Raw genomic sequence first — 22001 nt, 5'->3', positions numbered from 1 at the left:
AAATACATGCATATCAATTACAGTATACAGGATGGAAGATTTGTGCACTTTTCTCCTAGCAGGTAGTTCCCTCAGTTCCCTCTGGAGATCTCACCTCCCTTGGTTTTGTCCCTTGGTCTCCAGTGCTGAGTTGCATTACTCTTTGATAGGATCATAGAACAGTTTGCATCTGGTTCCAAACACCCCACAATGAGCAAGGGACATCCTTGACTCTGGCAGGGTTCTCAGAGCGCCATCACACCTGACCTTGAATGTTTCCTGGGATGAGGCATCTGCCACCTCCCAGAGCAAACTGTTCCAGAGTTTCACCATCCTTGTCATAAAAAAGTTCTTTACCTAGTTTGAATCTACCTTCTCCTAATCCTACTGCTACAAGCCTACTAAAAAGTCTGTCCCCATCTTTCTTGTAAGCCCTCTTTAATCCTGAAAAGCAAACAAGTGTTCCCAGAGCCTTCTGTCTCCTAGGAGAGGTGCTTCAGCCTTCTCATCATCTTTGTGGCACTCTGGACCTGCTCTAATAGGTCCATGTCCTTCCTGTAGTAAGGACCCCAGAGATGGACACAACACTGTAGGGTCTCACAAGGGCAGAGTAGCAGGGGAGAATCCCCTCCCTCGACTGCTGGCCATGCTACTTTTGAAGGAGGATATGGGTGTCTGTCGGTTGTGAATGCACACTGACAGTTCATGTCCAGCATTTCCACCACAAGTGTCCTCAAGTCCTTCTTGGTAGGCTGCTCTCAGTGTTTCACTGGACAAATTCATTTGTCTTGGAAACACCAAAGTATGGCAAGGCGGATTGAGGGATTGCAAACTGGAGCAGGAAAAATTACAAATGCTACAAAGAAATCTGTTCTCAGTGAAAATTCATGATGGGAATAATGGAATCAGGACCTGTATGTTACACCATCCTGCAGGTCTCTCAGCACCTGGCAGGGATTAACAAACTCACTGGCCAGGTAAGTGATAAGTGCATCTGTCTTGAGCCACTACTGTGATTTAGAGCAACCAGAGTGGCTTCTGTACCTGACTCATGATTTCTCTTCAGGACTGCCCATCATGGAAAAGAAGCAGAGGAAATGTCCATGATTTTAATTTTCACTCTCTGAGCAAAGAGCAAATACGATACACACCAAATTGCACCTTTTCTTTTCCTAACTGTCTTGTTTTTTCTTACATTTTAATGAAGTCATGGAATACCTTGGGTACTTCCTCATTTTTGTCCCTCTCATCCTGTCCCTACTCTGCAAAGGGTCAGGAGATTAGTACTCACTGTAAAGAAGGAGCGGATGATTTTGCAATTTTCATGCCACTCTCAGCCATCTCGATGGCCAATTTTATCTCCATCTTTTTGTACAATGACACGAGGCTGGATTTTGGCTGGTGCTCCCGAATTAAAATTTTCTTCAGATACTTATTGTCAAACTTCTTGAATCTGCAAAAGAGATACCAAAATCAAAGTGTAGGAAAGGAAATATGTTTTCATTTCTGTAGTACAAGTTGATCTTCATTCAAATGCATATATCTACAATTCAGTGGTGGAAACTGAATACGAATTAGAGGCACCTGTGGACTCCTGAAGGCCTGGTGAGCAGAGACCTTTAGGAGGATATTTGGCATAGTCTGCTGGTCCACAGAGATTGCAGAGCCCGCTAGACAAAAGAAAGAAACAAGCTGCAATCAGAGCAAAAAAGAGGGCTGCGTGTATGTTTGCATATTACACTGCCACATTTGTCAGAAAAGAATACGGCCAGTCTCCGTGCTTTTGTACAAATGCTGCATTATAGTAGGGCATAACAGCAGCAGCTGCTCTTACTGTAATCCTGGCCTATTCAGGCAGCCACCAATGAGGCTCTAAGTGGCCCAGCAGTTACAGTAGTTAGGGCCCATTACATTGCTGATAATTTTGAATCCTGACAATTAGAGCAGAGAAAATATATTTCTTTGTATTCTGAATAACAGAGAAATTGAAAGGACCCCAAAATACTATGTGCTTGCATGCTGCAGATTGTAAAATATCGCTAATGTGTGGCATAATTTGAATGTGAATGTGTGTGGGTGCCTTGGAACAGGTACATGCTTTCAGGCAGACATTTAGCAGAACAACAGCAGATCTTCAACAGAGCAACAGTTCTGTTTCTTTCAAAGGAACAGTTTACCACAGCAAGGTAAGGTGCTCCACGATGCTGGGAAAAGAACTGCAGGGTTTGTATCTTTTTTTCCTTAGCAAAGGCCATTTTTTATTCATTAAGAGCAGAGGAAGGTACACAAATGTTTGCACAGGGATTAGAGCTCTTTATGTTTTTCTGTGTAACAGAAAGCCTCCTGGATTGTCATTGATTTGGCAGTTAATTCTGATAAATTTAAAGTTGAATATAAAAGTTTAGCGAGTGATTTTTAATAAAATCTTCTTATATTAAAGATCTTCAGACACAGTGTGTTTTTTGAATCTGTCCATGAACCAAAACACTACATTTATGGCTATTTTGGCAAAATTATCTTTCCAGAGCTACTCAGGTAGATGAGTAGTTGAGATAAAGGGATAGCATTTACTCACAGGTATGTGTAAATGCAGCTCTTTCAATGGATTTACTGCTCCAACAGAGATTTTTTCACTTCATTGGCTGCACAGACAGCAGTGTGGTCCCAGCAGACGGATGTCCTAAAGCTATCTCTGTACTCAGAGCCAAGAGGACATTTTACTTTCTGGGTATGCCCTAGTACATTATGTCATTGTCTCCCATAGGGACAAGAATTGGATGCAAACTAGAGGATACATTCTCTTCCCACTCTGAATTTCCATAGGGAGACCAGTCATGAAAGGACTTCCCACAAGTCCCAGCAGACAGCCTTGGCTGGATTACTGGAGTTCAATCCTGAAAGATCAGACAGGATTCCAGCACAGAAGCCTAGTCATAACTAGGGAGAACTTTCAGCCCACAGCATCATAATAGGATGTCTGGGGAAAAGAAAAATCAATCTTTTCTCTACTTCCCTTCACATGCTGTGGTGGTGGACAGCATGTCCACAAGACTCCCTTAGGGAAAAGTTAAAGGCAACAGCAGATCCATCTCTTCTGGTCAGAGCCTGGAAGAGCCACAAAGCTTCACAAAGCCACCTCATCCTGCTTATGGAAGGGACAATGCAGGCCCTGCATTTCTGAGTAGACTAGCTGGAGAGTATCTGCTTGTGCTACTGGCTATTTAAATTCAAACATTCCCAAACAATACCTACTCTTATTTTAGGTATTACTGAATGCTAAGGCCTGTAAGGACAGGTGACTAATTATTACTGGTTATCTACTACCAGCAAGGGAACCTATTTGCTGTGGAGGCTCACAGCAAAAGTCAGTGAAGCACTGACACCATGTGTAGCTTACACTTTAAATCCAGAGTTAAAAAATCATTTTCCAGGATCTTAGATTTTTACCAAGGTCTATGCACAGGCTGATGTCTGTAGCATGAGTTCCCACACTATGTTTTTCTTTCTGAAGACTTATTTTCTGCTTGTGCAGATCCCATTTAGCAGGCAATGCATGAGTTAATAGTTACTCAGGAGTTCAGTTTCTAGAAAGAGAAATACGGGGACATGAGCCCAGTATTTTGATTTCCTATTCTATTTACCTACTGTATTTTACATTATAGATAGGATATTTTATTATACTAGACTGTAATAAGAGATACTTACTTATCTCTCAGCTGATAATGACTCCAATGTCCACATATGTCTTCAATACCAGCCTTCAAGTGATCCATCAACTATAGAAAAAAACATGGAAACATTTTAAGTGGCCATTATGAAAAAAAGAATGTTAACACAAAAAATGAACTTGTTGATATGATTTTGAGATCTATTTTTTTATTGGAACATGTAAGTTAATTCCGAAAACACCTACATTTCTCTAAAAATCAAGGCAAAGATGCCACTGTGGGGTGTGTTGGGTGGTTTTTGTCTACTGAACCCAAAAAATAAATTATTGGTTCTGTTTCCCCTCTGGGTTTCCCCTCCTCATGTGTGACCCTCCTGGGAGAGGCACAAGGGCACGTACCAACACCTTTGCCTTGACAGGTAAATTCTCTGAGGATTTTGAAGAATGACATGAGACTGGTCACTGCTAACTTCTGCTACTTTTGGTCATTTTTTGTGCACCTCTGGCACTCTAGAGACAGAAAAAGGCCAATTCTTAGAGACACATAAGGGGTGCTTTAAAATGCAAGTTCTTGTCAAGGTTAAGCATAAAGGTTCAGATAGTAAGAAATAAATTCACTTTAAATTCAAAATCAGTCCAGATGTCTCTGCAGCTTATGTCTCTGCGTGTGCTTCATTTTAAGGCACAGTGTTTCTGTTAATTTCAAAAGTATTCCCTATTGTGAAATGAAAGAATGTACATACCTTTTGTGTAATTTTAAATCAGATTGAGCAACTTTCTGTTATTTTATATTAGTAACTCAGGAACTGAAGTAAATGTTTAAGAGGAGAAAAGATCACTCAGAATAACTTGAAACTAACTTTGCAGTTCAATGGTTCGGCTCAGCTCAGTAAAACTGGATTAAAGGCTTTTAGGGCTTCAGTGTCCAGAACTGGTCAAAAGGTGACAAAAAATGTTTCTGACTAATCCAGCTAGGAAGGATGGTGAGTGTCTTTTGTAAACATTATCTTTCTGTTTTTGTCCTCTCATGGCCAAAGTACCAATAAATAAGGGACCTACTACACCATGGATGATAGTCTAATATGATAGTAAATATGAATATAAATGAGATGCAATATCTTAGAGAATTATACCTAGGGTTGCATCCATACATTCTTAAAAGTATTGAGGAGCCAAATCCACTGAATGCCAGGTTTCCAAGTGCCCCCTTCTTTCCAGTTCTTTTAGAACACTTGCTCTTTTCTTTCTGGGATACCAGTTACTGATATAAAATACTTACTCGCACATGGATTTCTTCATTGATAGATTCCTTTTTGTTCGTCTTTTTAACATCCAGATATCTGACCAATGGTCCAATTGTGATTCCCTGCATTTGGAATAATGAGTTGATTTGTTAATTATCTTCTAGGCAAAAATAGAAAGAAAGAAAAAGGGGATAATTTTAATCAGATAGGAAATCTGTGCATTAGCACAGAAATTAACTATTATTTGTACAGAAAAATACAGAAGATAATTAAAAATAAAAAACTTTTTTAAAGAGGGTTTTTTAAGTGAGATTCTATTTATTGGCATATTCTAATTATGTAAAGTAACTGACTCACTGGCAATCATCTTCAAAAGAGGATTTATTTGAAAGAAAATATTATCTTTGTGAGGTCTTGAAATCTTGAAACCATTTACTCCAACATTTTCAGAATTAAACATTCCAGGGGTTTTTCACTTAGAAACAGTTTTCAGTTTTTTCCCATTTCTTTGCTGCACTGCTACAGAAAACCATTTTAAAAGGGGAAATAGAAACAAACTGCTTTTTTTCTGAAATATTCTGGTGGAATGTTAGTGCCTTATTTATCACAAGTGCATAGTGCCCCATTGGCACCCTAGAGGATCTGACACTTGGGTGTTGGAAAATGCAAAATATGGGATGCAAATTCTCTAGAAGTTTCAGTTCTTTCCAGTACAGCAGTAAGGCAAGTGGAATAACTCAAATATCTAAAGTAGACACCTATACTTACAAAGGTGGTCAGTTTGAGATACATCATCAATAAAGGATGAATCAGTGCTGAAATGTAAAGTTAAAATACTTCTTAAATTGGAAGTGCCAGGAAATGCATGTGGAATGAACACAGGTAATTTTTGACACCAATCTTCTCCCCTGAATATTTTAGAAATACATGTTTTCAATGCAGAATTTTTCATTACCTAAAAGCCCTAAAAAGGCTAATTACACAGTGCAGTGCTAAATCTGGCCCTAAAATGCAATAACTCATCCTAGCCTAGAAGTGAATTCAATGCAATTTTCGCTATGAAGCTTTCTATTACATGAAAGTTCTCCATTAAGAAATATACATACTTGGATGAACACAGTGAAATATATAACCACAAGAGTCGCAGTGATGAATAGGTTTTTTCTAGGGAAAAGATTCCTTGGAAGCAAGAATGCAAGAGAAAAGCTGCTGGCTCCTCGGAGGCCACTGTAAGAAATAATGAGTTGGTCTTTGATGGTGAAGGGATATGTTCGGAACTTGTTACTGATGTAGAAGAGAGCAAATACACCTAGGAAGGGAGAAAAAAAAACCAGCTATCATTAATCAAGGAGAAAAAGATAATACTAAGTCTTGGCTTGGGGAACTGTTGACAGCCCACATTTTCTTCAGTTTTGGTTTCTTGTAGCTTCTCTTTGACCAACTGCTAAACTTGGCTTGTGTGAAATATCTCCTATAAAATACTGTGGTTCCTAAAGGCTTCAGGATTTAAATTCATTAATGCATTTTAGGAGAGATTATAGGAAAATATTTATTTCCTATATTTATTTTGCATAGTTTTCTCCAAAGTGTAATGGAGAAAAGAAAAACAACTGGATGAGAGTTTCCCCTGTGCCTTCCCTTGCAATGTTTCCTGCTTTCTGCATAGTATCTGCCTAAAGTGTTTGAACAGTGCTTTACCAACAAGTCCTGTGGACAGGTTCACTGAAAGACAAAGAGTAATAGCATTTTAATTTTTAATCCTCAGGCTTATTGTGTCTCTAATTCTTTATTTATTTCTCAAATTTTATTTTACTTTTAATAAAATTTAAAATTAATAAGACAATCTATGGTTCTGTAAGGACTGCAACTTGTCTTTATAGAGTACTTTTAGCAATTAGTTTGATTTAGTCAATCTTCATCTTCCATAAGAATTATATACCCTATATTCTATGTGGAAACTGTTAAATTACTGACATAAAAGCTGACAAATGCTGATAATTACTGGTGTTATTTTACACAGCTACCACTGACACACTCAGATTATTAGAGGTAAAGCCAGTAGCAGTATCCTCTTATGTAGACTGCTGGGTCCCACTTTATGCAAGACCTTTTCTGGCTACTTATAACTATGCTAGACATCAGGTACTCTGACTGAGAAAGCATATGTGAGCTATCACCCTCAGGCCACTTCTCTTTACTTTATTCAAGCTTCAGAGAAACAATGATATCATTTCAACACACAAATTTAGCAGAAAATATTTTGGCCTTCCTCTGGAAAGCTCTAGCACTCCCCTTGGTGTCTGAGAGAAGGATGGACATGTGGCTGGAAAACAGTTTTTATATAAGACCAGTCTTTCTGTCTTAACTGGCAGGATATTTCAAAATTTAAGATCTAGAGGCCACACTTGGTCCAGATATAGCAAGAAAATATGTAATTACTTTCTTTTTGATGCCACCACCAGCCTTCTTATTCCTTCCCTCTTTTCAGCATTCCTTTCAACCCATCCTGGACATTAGAAGACGAGAAGCTGTGTCCCACAGCTCATCTGACATTATCTATAAACTGCCCTGCCCATGCTAGAGGAATCCCAGTCTCACAGGTCAGGGAGTAGGTGACCTTTGCAGGAATGGGACATACCATGTGCAAAAATTGAGTAATTTCATATGGGCACTGCTTTTTAAAAGTTTGAAACTTTAGACTTGATTTGTGAGGAGTAGTAGCATAGTGCTGTCAGCCCACATGTGGTATAAGTCCTTGTTCAGTTATCTATCAGTGCTAATTTTCACCTTCCCTCTTTTTCCATGCCTCCAGCACTCCCAGCCCAGTCCCCACTTACCCAAGGGACATATAGTAAATTAAGATAAAAGCATCTCTATAAGCTATTTTGTTTTTAAAAAATTCAATTTTCACCTAAATGTACAGTCTGTCTTGGAGACTGGAATTTAGATTTGTGCGGGGCTTTTTTCCCCCCTTCTTCTCTGTGTGTAGATTTCTGAAATTTCCTTGTCACCAATATAAACCTAGTAAATTGGTTGGTAAACCAATTGTGCCAGTCCTCACAGACTTTTCTAACACAGCTTTGTAGCAAAGAGTTTTCACAGAGGTGCAGAGATTGTCTGCAAAAGCTGACTTACTCAGTGTCCGCCAAATGAGGCAGAAGAGCAGAGTGAAGCAAATGAAGGCCCAGTTCCATTCATGGTTTTTCCCCACTGTAGACACTCCCATGAACACAAAAATCAGGGTCTCACTGATGCTGCTTAGCATCTTCATGAAATATTTTATTGTGGTGTAAGAATTCTGGGAAACATTCTCCTCCACGTATTTTTTCATCGTCACTGCACATGCTGTCATCCTGTATCAAGCAAAACATCAGAGATCAGCTACAACCTGCACTTCTTTTCAATTAAGGACATCAGCCATCATTACCTCCACTCTCCATCACCAGATTCTGACCTCCATCATAACAAGAAGCATTTTATTTCTTCAGTAACATTAGCTATTTCATCAGATAGAAAAGCATCTTCATTCAGGTTTGTAAACAAATCTGTTTTACATACAGGATAAAGGAAGCAAACCAGTCAGCCTTTCTGACAGGGAAGTGAGGGTATCACATACCAGTTCAAAGTCCATTTTGTCCTGAATGCCTAACATGGAGCCACCAAGCACCAAATGTTTGTCTCAAACAGTAGGCAGGTTGGTTTTGTACCAGCCTACAGGTGGGTCAGTTAGAGCCTGCATCAGAGGCGTCAGCAGCCACCCAGAACAGACACTGGTGACAGTCACATGGAGCAGCAGTCTTTGATCAGCCCTACTGAAAGGGATTCCCTGCTCCACTCTGCATTTTCCTTGGGTAATACACAGATTGAGTGCTGTGCTAGCAACATATTCCATCCCCTATCTAGTTTCTACTGATATAATTTTACTCTTTGGGGGCTTCTTGTAATGACATTTTTCCAAACTTGTGAATTCAGAGAATGATGACTGTTCGTTAAATAACCTTCCTCTAGTTTCAGTTCATTTAATTTCCTCTGAAGAAATCTCAAGGGTATCCTGGTGGAGCTGAGTCATTTAGCATGTCCAAGGACACTCCAAGACAAGGCCATTAGGCATTAATGATTAATACTGTTGTCTTTCAGATACACATACATAATAGACTTTCATGATCCAAGTGAAAAACGAATGAATCCTCAATAATTCAGAAAGGTGACAATAAGTTCCCATCTCTAAAACAAGCAATAATTTCCTTAATGAAACAGTAAGAATAATAAATCCAACTTATATTAACATTCTTACCTTACTAATTTCAGAACTCCAATGAAAATAAGAAGTGAAAGAAATAAAGAGCTGTGTAGTCTAGTGCAAGCAATAGGCAGGGAAGCAGTAAACTGGGCAGTGCAGGTAGGAAAGGGTCCATATGGTATTACTGTTGCCTGCACAGTAGATCTAATCCTGTTCAACTAAAGTTTCCAGTCACCTCAATCTGAGCATATGTATTGGGTATACAAAACATAGTAAAGACTCATCCTCTTTGTCTAATTGCTCAAGATAATTTACATCCAATCTAGCTACTTATTTAATATGTTTAAATATTCAAATACTGCTTCCCAGGACCATCCTTCAAAGGTTGTTTTTATAAAGGCAGTTTTGCTCTGAAACTGAATAGCCCAGGTTTCTTCAGCCTGGAGAAGAGTAGTTTTAGGAACACCTTATTTAAATATTTTGACATTTAAAAGAGGCCTGTAAGAAAGATGGGGACAAACTTCTTAGTAGCACCTACTACAATATGACAGGCAATAATAGTTTCAAACTAAAAGATTTAGGTAGATTTAGACTAGATACAAGGAAAACTCTATTACAATGAGAGCAGTGAAGCACTGTAATGGGTTGCCCAGAATGGTGGAAGATGTCTCATCTGGGAAAACATTCAAGGCTAGTTTGGACAGGGCTCTGAGCAACCTGATCTAGCTGAAAATATCCCTGCTCATTGCCAGGGCATTGGACTAGATGACCTTTAAATGTCCCTTCCAACCCAAACCACTCTGTGATTCTATTAAATCAGAGCTTCACAAGTTGAGGTGAATAAATTCACCTGTGTGGACACCAGCAGCCTTATGCTTCTATTTGAACTGGTTTACCCTCTATAAAGGGAAGCACTTTCTGGACCATGAAGTCCTCCAAGACCCATCATGAAAGCTCAGAGCCAGTATAGGCCATGCAAAGCTGCTGCTGTCCACTAGCTGTGCACTGAGCCTACAGCAGGCAGCAGCACCAGCTGGAGCGTTTAGCAGCATGAGGTCTCCATCTCTTTTTGTTTTACCCTGCAGATGGGTTGTTTGGTATGGTATTCTTGAAAGTCACTTCCCAGAAGCTTTCTCCTTAAGTCTCTCACGTTCATCCCTATTCCTTCCTTTCTCTTCCAGCCCCTTTCCTGCTGTCATCCTCTTTCCTTCCTACAATTCTCACCTTTTCTGCATTTACTCCAATCAAGAATCTATCAGCTTTCCCTCTGCAGCAGGCACCCACGCCATCACATACTTTGAGGAACATGTCCCCAGCATTACAGCAGTATCAAGTTATCCTGACCACAAAAAAACATGAATGTCAATATTCATATACATGATTATAAGTATGCATGTGTAGGTGATGTTCTCTTTTTCACCCAGTTTCAATCCCAGTGATGCTGTTCAAATGTAATGTACTTCCAGTAAATTGTGCTGGAGTTGATACTCACAAAGAACTCAGATGTCCTTTTGTAGAAGGATGGATAGAGATAAATAAATTGATAAATTGCAGCTGTGCCAATTACCAAAGAGAGGGAACAGCCTTGCCCTCACAGCTATGGGTGGGAGTTATATTATGAAAACAAGTACCAAACTGCACAAAGGGGAAGCATTGGAAAGAACAAGACAAGAGGGAGAGAAGCAGCAAGCAGAGACATTGCTTCAGCAGAGAGAACTGAAAGAGTATTTACTAAAGCAGCAGTGGGAGCTAGAGACAGAGTACTTCTATTATTCAATACAACATGTTTATTTGCTGGTGAAACATATATGCTGTGTTTGTGAATTGCAGCTATTAACCTTTGTCAATATTCCATAGGCATAGGTATGAAAGTTAATTCCACAAGCATAAAGACTTTGATGGTGCTTGTTACTACCCCATAAGTGTAAGTACAAAAACTTTGATGATGTCTGATACATCATTGATGATTCGTTGGGGAATGAATCAAGGTCAGTACACAGACATATTCCAGAGTTAGTGGAATCTACACAAGGGATACTTTTACCATGTTTGCAAGAGCCCTGTAGAAGGATGATAGGCATGGCATTTATTTAAAAGAAAGGAAAGGGGGAATTATAGGCACACAGTTTTTAGTGATTGGGAATGGAGCTGTGGCTAAGCCTCATCCTTAATGGGCTACAACTGTGTAGGACAGGTGAACAGTAGTGAGGGTAAAGAAACATGGAATGTTGAGGTGTACTGACCAATCAAAAAAGGGGAGAGAGGGCACACAGGTGTAATGCTTGAAAGATTGATTGTATAAAAGGTTGTAGTGAAGAACAAAGTGCTGATACTTGAAACCTTCGGTGTCAGTCATACCTTCATCATACTTTCTTATGTTTCCCCTACCCATTGCTTTATGACTCTCTTCTAATCTGATGGTGAAGCTGCTTAGAAACAAATACAGATAAACTGATGTATTATCAAATAATTCTCTACTTCTGCTGATCTTATCAGAGACAGCAGACAGATAGTGGCAGCACTGGCCACTTTACCCAATCTTGTAGTACTTTTGCCAGTGCTCCTCGGTAGCATATCTGTGCCTACACTGACTGTGGGTTGCTTTTCCTAGTTACCACTGCATTTTACAGAAATGCATTTTTGCATTTCTCTAAGAAGCTGTGCGCTGCCTCTCTAAGCCAGAGACTGAAAGCCTGTGTTTTACCAACCTTGAGCAAACCACCATGACACAATGCCAGTTCCTCAAAGAGATCATCCAAAAAGCCGAAAGGAATACTCACGCCAAGATGCCAGAGATGTAAAGGGTTTCAGCAGACAAGTATGAGAGGTAGCTGAACATGAAGACCAGCAGGGGTTCGATTGAAGAGACGTTGTGGGTGAAACGAGTCATGAATGCTGAGACAAATCCAAATACGATGCCAAACAAGACTCCACCCAGCCCCACCACGAAGAAGCGAGCAAAGCCGGCAAAGATATCGATGGATTCAATTTCTTCATACCTGTGCATCTGGGTGAAGGCGATGAAGATGTTATACAAAACCTACATGTGAAAATAAGAAGACAGCAGTTAGTCATCTTTCTGGACCTGGCAGGGTTACTCATTTCACAGGTGAAAAAACGTGTGTGTAAGTGTCTGTGTATCCCAGAAATTGCTTTTTCTGGGATAGGTAAGACAGATCACAAAGTAACAACTGAAATCTCAGCTGACGTTTAACAAGTGCCAGAAATAAGAGTCTGTTAAGTGTCCTGAAAAAGAGAAAAAAACCCCCCAGGGGTAAATAGCTATGAAATATAAGTAAATTACTGGGGGACCATATGCCATTGAAACAAAATAACTAATAAATAATAAAATATTAAAAATACAATAATAATATTACAATAACATTATTACAACAGTATTACAATAAAATACAAAAATAATTTTAAAAACACACTGTTTTTTCAGTTTGTTTGATAGTTAATTTTTGGTCTTTGTAGCAGAAATTAAAAGCCCAGCTGGGTACCTTAAAAGCCCCAGGCTCTACCCTCCATGGTTTCTTCTGACTGAGATTGGGGCAGGGCAGGGACTAAGAATCGCATCTTTGATTTAAATCCCATTTAGTTTGTTTATAGGATCAGGCGGTAGACTCAACAAACTTCATTAGATTGACATGGGAATGTTACATGTTTTTCAATAGCACTTGACACATAAAAATCAGAAAACATCACTGGAAAGGGAAGATAGTAGCCTCAGTTTCATATTGTCTCTAGCTAGGTTTAAAAAGCCTCTCTATCCTCATATATTTGGAGTTTGATACCACTTAACCATCTCCTCAGAGGACAATCTCAAACTATGAAGAAAATGCTGTAGCACTCTAAATGTTCTAAAGACCCTGCACATGAACATATTTTGACTAGAAAGTTTGAAATTACAAGAATTAAAAGAAAATATCAGATTAGAAGATTGATTAAATTTAATGTAAATTATAATTTCATAGAATGTATCATAAAATTTGATATGTAATGATAATATCTTCGAGTAGACAACTTTACCGAACTTCTATTATCAATAATTTCTATTCTGCAGAAACCGTTAATGAAAATTTTTCAGTATATTCTACTTTCATTCATCTTTTAGAAACTAGTAGAAAATTTCCAGAGTGGTGTAGTAATAAAAAGGCCTTAGAGGTTGCTGACAATCAGTTAATATTAAGTCCTGTCAGATCTGTTTACAGTAAGTGTGTAACACATGAAAGTCACCTTTCAGTTTTGAAGAGAATTTGGGAAGAACTAAAGACACCAGCTCTCCAAAGCTGTTGCATTAAAGCATTAGTTCAAAAACAATAAATAGACCAAAGTAATTTGCATTTTATGGTTTTCTTTGGTCTTTCTTCTTCATCTACTTAATTCCAGAAGGTTATTAAGAAGACTAAAGCAGGTATTTGCAGGTAGAAGAGTCATGCTCATTAGGATAATAATTACTGCTCAGCTACTATCTAATCTTAAATTGCTGCTGGGGATATATAACCTTGAGCTGTCACACAGTCTGTTTTCCAGGAGGCTCACTGCTAATAGTTCTGGGAGACAGTCAAAGCCAAACAAAATATTTCATTTAAGAAAATACCCAGAACTTCTTTTTTCTAAAGCCTGTATATAAAATTTGTCTCTTCAGTGGCAGATAAGGAAAAGAGGGTTCATGTCTTCACAGTAAGCACACCTCACCCTACCAACCTCATAGCTTTTAATTTCAGAGTTGTTTTCTTCTGTTTCCCTTTATTGCAGACTTTGACCCCTTCCTAAGACTTGTGATTCTTTACGAATGATACCACAGCATAAGTCTATGCTGACAATGAAGAAAGATTCCCAGCAAATGACTTAAGAATTTTCTCACTTTTCTAGTTCCTAAAGTGCCTATATGATTTAACTGATTTGGCATAAAAATGAAAGCTACAGAATATGACACTTTTTTTTTTCCACCATGCTTTGTGGGAGTAACATGTAAGGCTCAGCTAAGTTACACTGCAGTGTTCATGCCAGTAAATCAATTACTAGAATTCTTTATGTGTTAGGAAAGACCGAATCAGATTAGGAGGCTTTTGTTCACACAAAAAGAAGAGATGGATTGATAGTGGTCTCATGCAGCAACTCTGAGAACGTCATGCTTTGGGCTGTTTGGAGAGGATTTTGTACCACTGGACAGCAGGGAGCGGAACAGAGAGCATGACACTGCTGCCACAGGGGACTCCCCAGGGACTGCTCCATGCTCCAGGTGTCTGTGTACAATTACTGCATGTATAATCCACATCAGAAGCATTGGAAGAAGAGATTTTCAGGTGACTGCCTTAACAACCAACAGAGGCTGTCTTTCTTAATTCTTTCTTACCACCCTGCTACTTCTTTCTGAGCCCTGTAGTTGACTTTACTCCAAGCACAGAGGAACAACTTTTACAGCAGGAGCAGAGTATCTATATCCTCCTTACTAGCATCCAAAATAGTGGTCAGTCTTTCTCAATGACACCAAAGATGCAATTTCAAATCTCTCCAAATTAAAAAAAAAAATGTACTTAGGTCTTTGACAGGTATTAGATTTAACTGTTCTGCTGCATACAAACAGAGGGTTCCATTAGAGAATACAGCCAGTGCCACTTATTTTGAGTACAGCATGATATGTAGATGTTCTCAGTATTTCTAAAATCAAGCCTCAGAAATGAAACAGGGAATATTCCACTTCCTGATGCATACAGGTGCTCAGCTCCTGTTTAGAAACAAAATTGTCTGTGTATATGTGGGAGCAGAGCTTCAGATGGCTGAAACACTTGACAGCAAAATCAGGGTATTCACTGAGTTCAGGCTTGAATAAGACCTGCACTGGAATTGCACTTTTTTTGAACAGGGCTTTGACATTCCACTAATGCATGATGTATTCTAGGTCCAGCCCTGGTGCTGTCTGAACTATTCTGATGCTAACAGCCCACTCAGAAATAACTGGGGAAAGAAACAATTAACAGGACTTGGAGCCTTCTTTTTCCATCCACAGACACAGCTCTACCAAGGAAAATAAGAAAATATATCAATGGGTAAAAAGAGCAAATCATCAACTTTTCTCCCAACCCCTTTAGGGGAAGTCATAATTTCTAGAATATAATTCTAATTCTGTTATTTTGTAGTATCTTTTTATATACCAGGATATTGAACTAAATGTAGGAGACAGAGTTATTGTTGCCCCAAATGCAACTTGCCCACAAGTTCAACAAAACTCATACCAGTTTTTCCTGCTGGGGGAAAGAAAATGTTCAAGCTGATAAGCAGGCTGGAGAGAAACAGGAGATATCTGTATTTAAACAATAAAAAAAATATGTATGCTTAGTATATCTTGGTGATATTATCTTTTTAAAATACTTAGAGTTAACTCAAATGAAACTGTTAGGAGAGGAAGAGAAGGAAATGGTAAGAGAAGACACCCGAGACAAATAGTTTTAAAGTCTTGGAAAAAAGCAAGTGAGATATCAGAGAGGAGAAAGTCACCTACTGGATTCTATTCAGGTGACTAATAGTTTAGTTTTCTTAAGCATGAAGCCAGGTAGAGATTTTGAAAGCTGAAATGGCCAGAAAGGGGATGAATGGTGGTTGATGCAGAGATGCAACATCAGGAGCTGACAAGCTGATGGCAATGCAGCTGCTCTGAGATGAGCCCCAAAGATGAGAGTGTGTGGGGCAATGGGAACTCTCAGTGCAGCACCCAACATACCCCACGTACAGCCCTTGTACCCTCATTTACTAACACACCCAGTGCTGCTGAGCAGTGCCTAAGTCCACTGTTTTAAGAGGCTTTCTGTCACTGCACAGTCACACTGCAACAGGATCCTGACTGCAAGCCCCGGTAAATACCATCAGGAGTTGGACCCACATGATAAATAGCTGGGAGAAAAGGAAAGGCAAGGTACTGAACCCATCAAAAAAAGCATGAAACAAGCTCTTCCAGTGTGAAAGAGAGGTATTACATATTTGAGGTCAGTATTTTAAGGAGCCAAAAAGACAAGTGTAAGAGATAGATGCATTGGGGATTTTTCTGTTACAACTGTAGCACCCAAGTTGTTTGAATGTAAATTAAATAACACTTGTCCCTTAGCTCTATATCAGCCCTGTATCTCTGATTGCCAAGAGGAAGGATTTATGATCCTTAGGCTGTGGCTGCAAGAAGTTACTTCATTCCTTTTCCTTTTCTCAGTGCTCATAAACTGCACTTCTCCCACAAAGCCTTTCAGCAGTGAACTCTGTACAGATTTTACAAGTCCAAAGTGGGCTCATGTACAGCAGTATCGGAATAGTTTTTATGTGTTTTAGATTCCTGTGATTTAAATTCTGTAAAGATCTTATCTAGTGGAATTCCTTAACCTGCTGTTCATTTGTACCACGTGAGCAGTTCTGTTGGTTTCTGAGCAATAAATTTCCTGTTTGAAATTTCTTCCTTGAAAAACATGTTTTAAATGTTCTTGTCACTTCTGCTTACAGCTACAATTTCAGTTTGCTCCAATTTTACCAAAACTAATGAGATAAGGGGAAAAATACTAGCAAAAGGAGCTTTATAAAAACACTTCTACTACAAAAAAAACCCCAACAACATCAACAACAAAAACATGACCAACAAAATCTCCCTTATTCAGGAAACATTGTTTCTGGATATTTTTGACAAGACAGCCAAAAAAGGCATACATTTGTCAGATGTCAATATTTTTACTGATGGAAACAGAGCTATGCACAGCTCTTAGTGGCATTTGGAATTCCTGTCTAAGGTCTCTGGTGAAATTTCTGGAAGGGGCTGGAGGACAGTGTGGCCTCCAGAGGTTATTCACATCTGGTTTGCTTTTTTTTTTCTTTCCCCCCCGCCATGAGGACTCTCTCAGGTACATGACATAACAGAGTCTCCTGTATTTCTACCCTTGCTGCCTTCAGTCTTTAAGCAGTACAATTTTCTATTTATTTGTTTGCACAACGTCAAGAACAAGCCGCACTTCCAGGTGTCAGCAACTTTTCGTTCTTTGTTCATACATAAGCCTCACCTGATTATAAGCCACACATTACAATACAGAGTGTGACAAAAGGTATCTATTCTATCACTATCTGTTGAGGGTGGGAGCAGTGATCCTTATCTCCGTGGGAAATATTCTGCTCATGGGCCATCCATTGAAATCAGGCAGGGCATTGTTCTTTATCTTTTCACAACCCATCCTCCCTCCAGAGAGTAATTTTCTGCTAATGGCCCATTGAGTCCCACTGTGTGACTGATAAAATTACTACATCCCATTGGAAATTGCTTCAGCCAGGGGGAAGAGCCCAACATTTCTTACCAAGATAAAAACAGAGGCTTTGGGACACTAAGGGAGCCCCTTTCTCCACTGGACTCCAGAGGAAAACTGGATTTCTCCGCATCATCACTGGACCTTTAGAGGGAAACTGCACCTTCTACAGAACCACTGCTCCAACTGAATCACATCTGTCACTGCAGGAGGATGCAGCCACCATTTAATGGGACTGCTACCAACACCCTGCCTGACAGGGTGTCAGGTTGTACTCTGACTTTGTCAGGGTTTGGAGTTTGTTTCTTTGTAGTACTGTATTTCTATTTTAATTTCCCTAGAAAAGAACTGTTATTCCTAATTCCCATATTTTTGCCTGAAAGCCCCTTGATTTCAAAATTGTAATAATTTGGAAGGAGGGGGTTTACATTCTCCATTTCAAAGAGAAGCTCCTGCCTTTCTCAGCAGACACCTGTCCTCCAAACTAAAACAGCAACTTTTTGTTCTTTGTCCATATATAAGCCGCACCTGATTATAAGCCGCGCTTTGGGTTCGAACCAAAATTTTAGTCAAAATGATGCGACTTATAATCGTGAAATTACTGTAATGTCAGTGAATGCAAGACCACATTTCACGTGTATGTGTATGTTTCTATCTTCCAGCAGTCCTAAAACACACATTTTGGAAAGAAGTAATATAAGATATAATTTTTGCCTACATTAAAATCGCTTGCTTGTAATTGAGTGGAGTATTCATAGAATAAATAATGTATTAGGATCTCCTTTGAGTTGTTCTTGTCCTGTGCCCAGTAACCCTACAAGCTACAAGAGTCCAAAGAGGGGAAGACAAGGAGCAGAAGGAAACTCACCACAGTTATGCCATCATTTAGCAATGACTCTCCAAAGATCATCATGTAAAGCTGCTCATTAACAGAGGCTTCTTCAAAAACCACCAGAGCTGCCACAGGGTCCACTGCTGAAATCATGCTGCCAAAGAGCAAGTTCTGCAGCAGGTCCAGGTCGGTCAGGCCGAAGGCTTTGATCTGGCAAACTCCATAGAGGGAGAGGCCAATTCCAAATGAGTTTAGCAGAGATCCCAGAACAGACCACCACAGAATGGATCCAAGGTTTTCAAAAAATGGTCGAGTTGGCATGAAATAACCCTCCTCCAGAATAATGGGTGGAAGGAGATATAAGAAGTAAATACTAGTGTTCATCACTGGTGGAGATTTGTGATGGGAAACAAAGATGATTGCTCCTACTAGGGCTCCAATGGCAATCAGGATGCAGCTTTCAGGCATAAGTCTTGGTAATCGGTGAAAGATATGGAAACCTTGAATAAAACATTAGGTGATTATTCAAATTTAAATTAACCCAGTGTCAGACAACTCTCTTACCTGTGTTTGGACACTTTGCCTTGAGCCAGTCAACTTTTATTCTAAGGATTACGAAGGTAAAAACAGGCAGTACTGTTCTCTACAAAACTAAACATTCCCACACTAGTATCACTAAAGCAGGGCAAGAGTTGGACCATTAATTTCTTCTCTTCCTGCTGCCCAGCTCCTGATTTCTGAGCAAGCATGTCTGAGTTTAAGTTCACTTATGGGAAGGGAGAAACCTCTTTGATCCTCCACAATTTGGAAGGAAAATATTCTTCAAGAATCCTTACTGCCCACCTGCTGCTGGCTCATCTATACAAGGAGCTGTGTGATCATACTGTGAATGAGATGTGCCTGTACTAAAAATGTCAGGATTTTTTAAAATTTACAAGAATGAGGACAACTAAGAAACTGTTAAATGCAATCTCCGTGACTCCATGCTTGAAGTTAGGTCAGCCTCCATCTTGCAACTCTGGAAGGTTCTGCCACACAACATTTCTGTGACCTTGAAGAATCAGTCTTCAAAAGCAAAGAAACAAAAAATATTTTATGAAAATTTCAATAATTTTTAGGAAGCTATTTTTTTTTTCACCAAGAGGTATGTTTATATCATAACTCTATTCATCTGCTTTTTAATTTAAAAAAAATCATTTTCAAATCTTATGCCAGTCTTACAGATGAGGGGATTGTTTGCCTTTCAAGATCTTGGAACTGTTTCTCACCCTTAAATCTTGAAACCCAGAAAAAACATAATACTTGAACAAAACACTGAAAACTCTAACAGTCTGGAAGTCTTTTTCCCTGGGTAACCAGATTATTCAGACTCTTTCTTCCAAATATATTTAAAAATCAACAGCTCCACACTTTTCATCAAAAATAATATTATTTGAAAACTCACAGTAAAAGTAACAGGTCCACCTGTCAGGTATCACACAGTTCTTCTAAAGTATCTGTTTAATGTTTAAAACAGGAATATTCTGTATATGTGCCATATGTCAAGTCTTGTGTTTTTATAGATGATAAAGAATTTGGTAAATATGTTGACTAACACACTCTGCTGATGCCATAACAAATTTTTTTGGTGAGAATTTTGATTGTTATGTTACCAGTGAAGACATTTGTAGGAATCAGCTATAATGAAACTGGCAAATCATGGATAGTGGTAATGATTTTTGTCAGTTGGATGACTATGACAGGAAAAATCTTTACCTTCAGACCACCTCCAGAGGAAGATCAAAAGAAAAGGGAGATTTTATGTCTATAACTCTTCACATTATTAGCATGTTTTCATTTATTTGATATTGCTGCATTAATTCTAAATGGTCAAAATAATTTCAGCCCAGCCATGAAAATGTATAAGACATGATGAGCCTTTTTTGCTATGTTAATTACAGCTCCTACTGCAATTACTGCTCCCTGAGTTGCCTTTCCCCTTTCAGATACCCACATGGAGCTCTAATAGAGGCTAGGTGCATTACTATGTATTCAAAAGATTCCTAGCCTACACCTCTGATGATCCCCACCCTCAGAAACTCATTCTCTCACCCAGGTTTTGCTTTTCACACCGGCTTTAAGGAGAAAATACGTAAAACAAAGACTCAGAGTGAAATGTTTCCTTTTACTCATAGAAAGGAAGAATGTTTTACACTTTCTCTCCAAAATTCGATACACTTGAAGTCTCAGTCTGGTGTAACTGATTTCTACAGCTATGTCAGGTTGCAAATTCCAGTATCTTGTGATCTATAAGGACTAGGAAAATGAATGGATAGCACTGTGTCAGGGAGTTCTGTTGCTATTTGCTACTCACAGCCTAAGAGACATGAAGGCTAGAGGTCATATGTTAAGTAAGATGGAATCATTCTAAGGTGGAATTTTGGCACTGCTGTACTAATGAACACACCTGCTCTTTTGAGGACAGACACCGTAAAATCAATCCCAGCTACAAAGTGAATGGAAGTTACTTGGTTGTGTTGTACTTTTCAAACTTCTTTCCAAGTTAAGAGAACCCAAGATCACATTTTCCACTTACCTATTTTTGCAAAAGAGGCAAGGAGGATCCAAAGGGTAACTTCATAGGGAATTTGCACATAGTCATAGTCCACTGTGAAAACATGTAGCCTCATGTCTTGAGAGGAGTCAACACCATTGGAACCATGTTCATAGTGAAGCAAGGACCTCTTGCCCAGGCTGGGCTCATCCCCATAAGCAGCAGCAGAGCAGGATACCATGCTCAACAGCAGCAGGTTGGAAAGCTGTGCATGTGCACGCATGGCAAAGCCCATGTCTGGGGCTATGACGATTTTATTACAGATTTAGCATATAGTGGGTGCATGAAGGTGTGCACAGTCACTTCTGCTGATTCACACTGCCCACAACCACTTCTTCCTCAGGGCTCTTCCATTTGCCTGTTAGAGGTCATTTCATAGTCCTTTAGTGCCTGTCCCGCTCCTGGTGCTGCAGAGGGACCTCGAGCTCATATGAAGATACCGGTTGTGCAGGTTCCTCTGACCCAGAAAAACCTTGGCCAAGGCATCACCCTGTTGAGGAATAAAAACGACCTTGCCAACTACATTACTTATGCAGCCTCTGATTTTTATCACTGTCCAAAAAAAAAAAAAAAAAACCCAAAAAACAAACCCAAACAAACAACAAAACAAAAACCCCAAACAAAAAAATACTTTCAACGCTCACGGTTTAGGCACAAGCTCAGCACGAATAGCATCAGCTGGGAGAGGTGGTGGCAGCCTGGGCAGGCAGGAGAGGCTGCTCCGTGCCTTCCTCTCCTGCTCCCCGGCTGCCTCCCCAGCACACCTCGGGCACCACACCTGGCACAGCTCCCTGCCCCTGGCACGCTGGTAACAAAGCGACCCGGTGTGTAAATAAAGGAACTGTGTAAAGGGACTGTGCAGGACTCACGGGAGGGACATCTGGTGGGGCACTGCGCAAATTACAGCCGCGTTTGGAAAGGAGCTCCCCTTCTCAAACACCTGTATGTGTTTAGCAGGCAGTATCAACATAAAGAGGAAGGTCTGAGTCACACCACCTGCCTGAAATTGGATCTTGAGTTGTCTTGTGTTTGGCATTTGTTTTACTCATATCACTAAGGCATTTACTGGGCAAACACATTATCCTCCTCCTCCTCCTGCTCTTATGGATCATTCTTTTAAAATGCCAGCATATTTTCTCCTCCACAAAAACTGCCATGTTTAGTGTAAGG

At 39.6% G+C, this 22001-nt stretch overlaps 1 protein-coding gene across 1 annotated transcript in view; it reads right to left on the bottom strand.

The window, feature by feature from the left end:
• SLC9A4 (solute carrier family 9 member A4) overlaps nt 1-21081 on the bottom strand; it is a 31914-nt gene extending 10833 nt beyond the window's left edge. The window contains exons 1-8 of the mRNA XM_033051110.1: nt 20814-21081; nt 18275-18738; nt 11911-12170; nt 8026-8243; nt 5997-6199; nt 4926-5012; nt 3685-3755; nt 1271-1432 (exon numbers count right to left, since the gene is read on the bottom strand). Coding sequence (XP_032907001.1) covers nt 1271-1432; nt 3685-3755; nt 4926-5012; nt 5997-6199; nt 8026-8243; nt 11911-12170; nt 18275-18738; nt 20814-21066 — 1718 coding nt within the window. The 5' untranslated portion in view covers nt 21067-21081. The remainder of the gene's footprint in view (nt 1-1270; nt 1433-3684; nt 3756-4925; nt 5013-5996; nt 6200-8025; nt 8244-11910; nt 12171-18274; nt 18739-20813) is intronic.
• Nucleotides 21082-22001: the final 920 nt, after the last annotated feature.

The sequence above is a fragment of the Catharus ustulatus genome, chromosome 2 (assembly GCF_009819885.2).
Source record: "Catharus ustulatus isolate bCatUst1 chromosome 2, bCatUst1.pri.v2, whole genome shotgun sequence".
NCBI lineage: Eukaryota > Metazoa > Chordata > Aves > Passeriformes > Turdidae > Catharus > Catharus ustulatus.
This window is presented reverse-complemented; position numbering and strand designations above follow the sequence as displayed.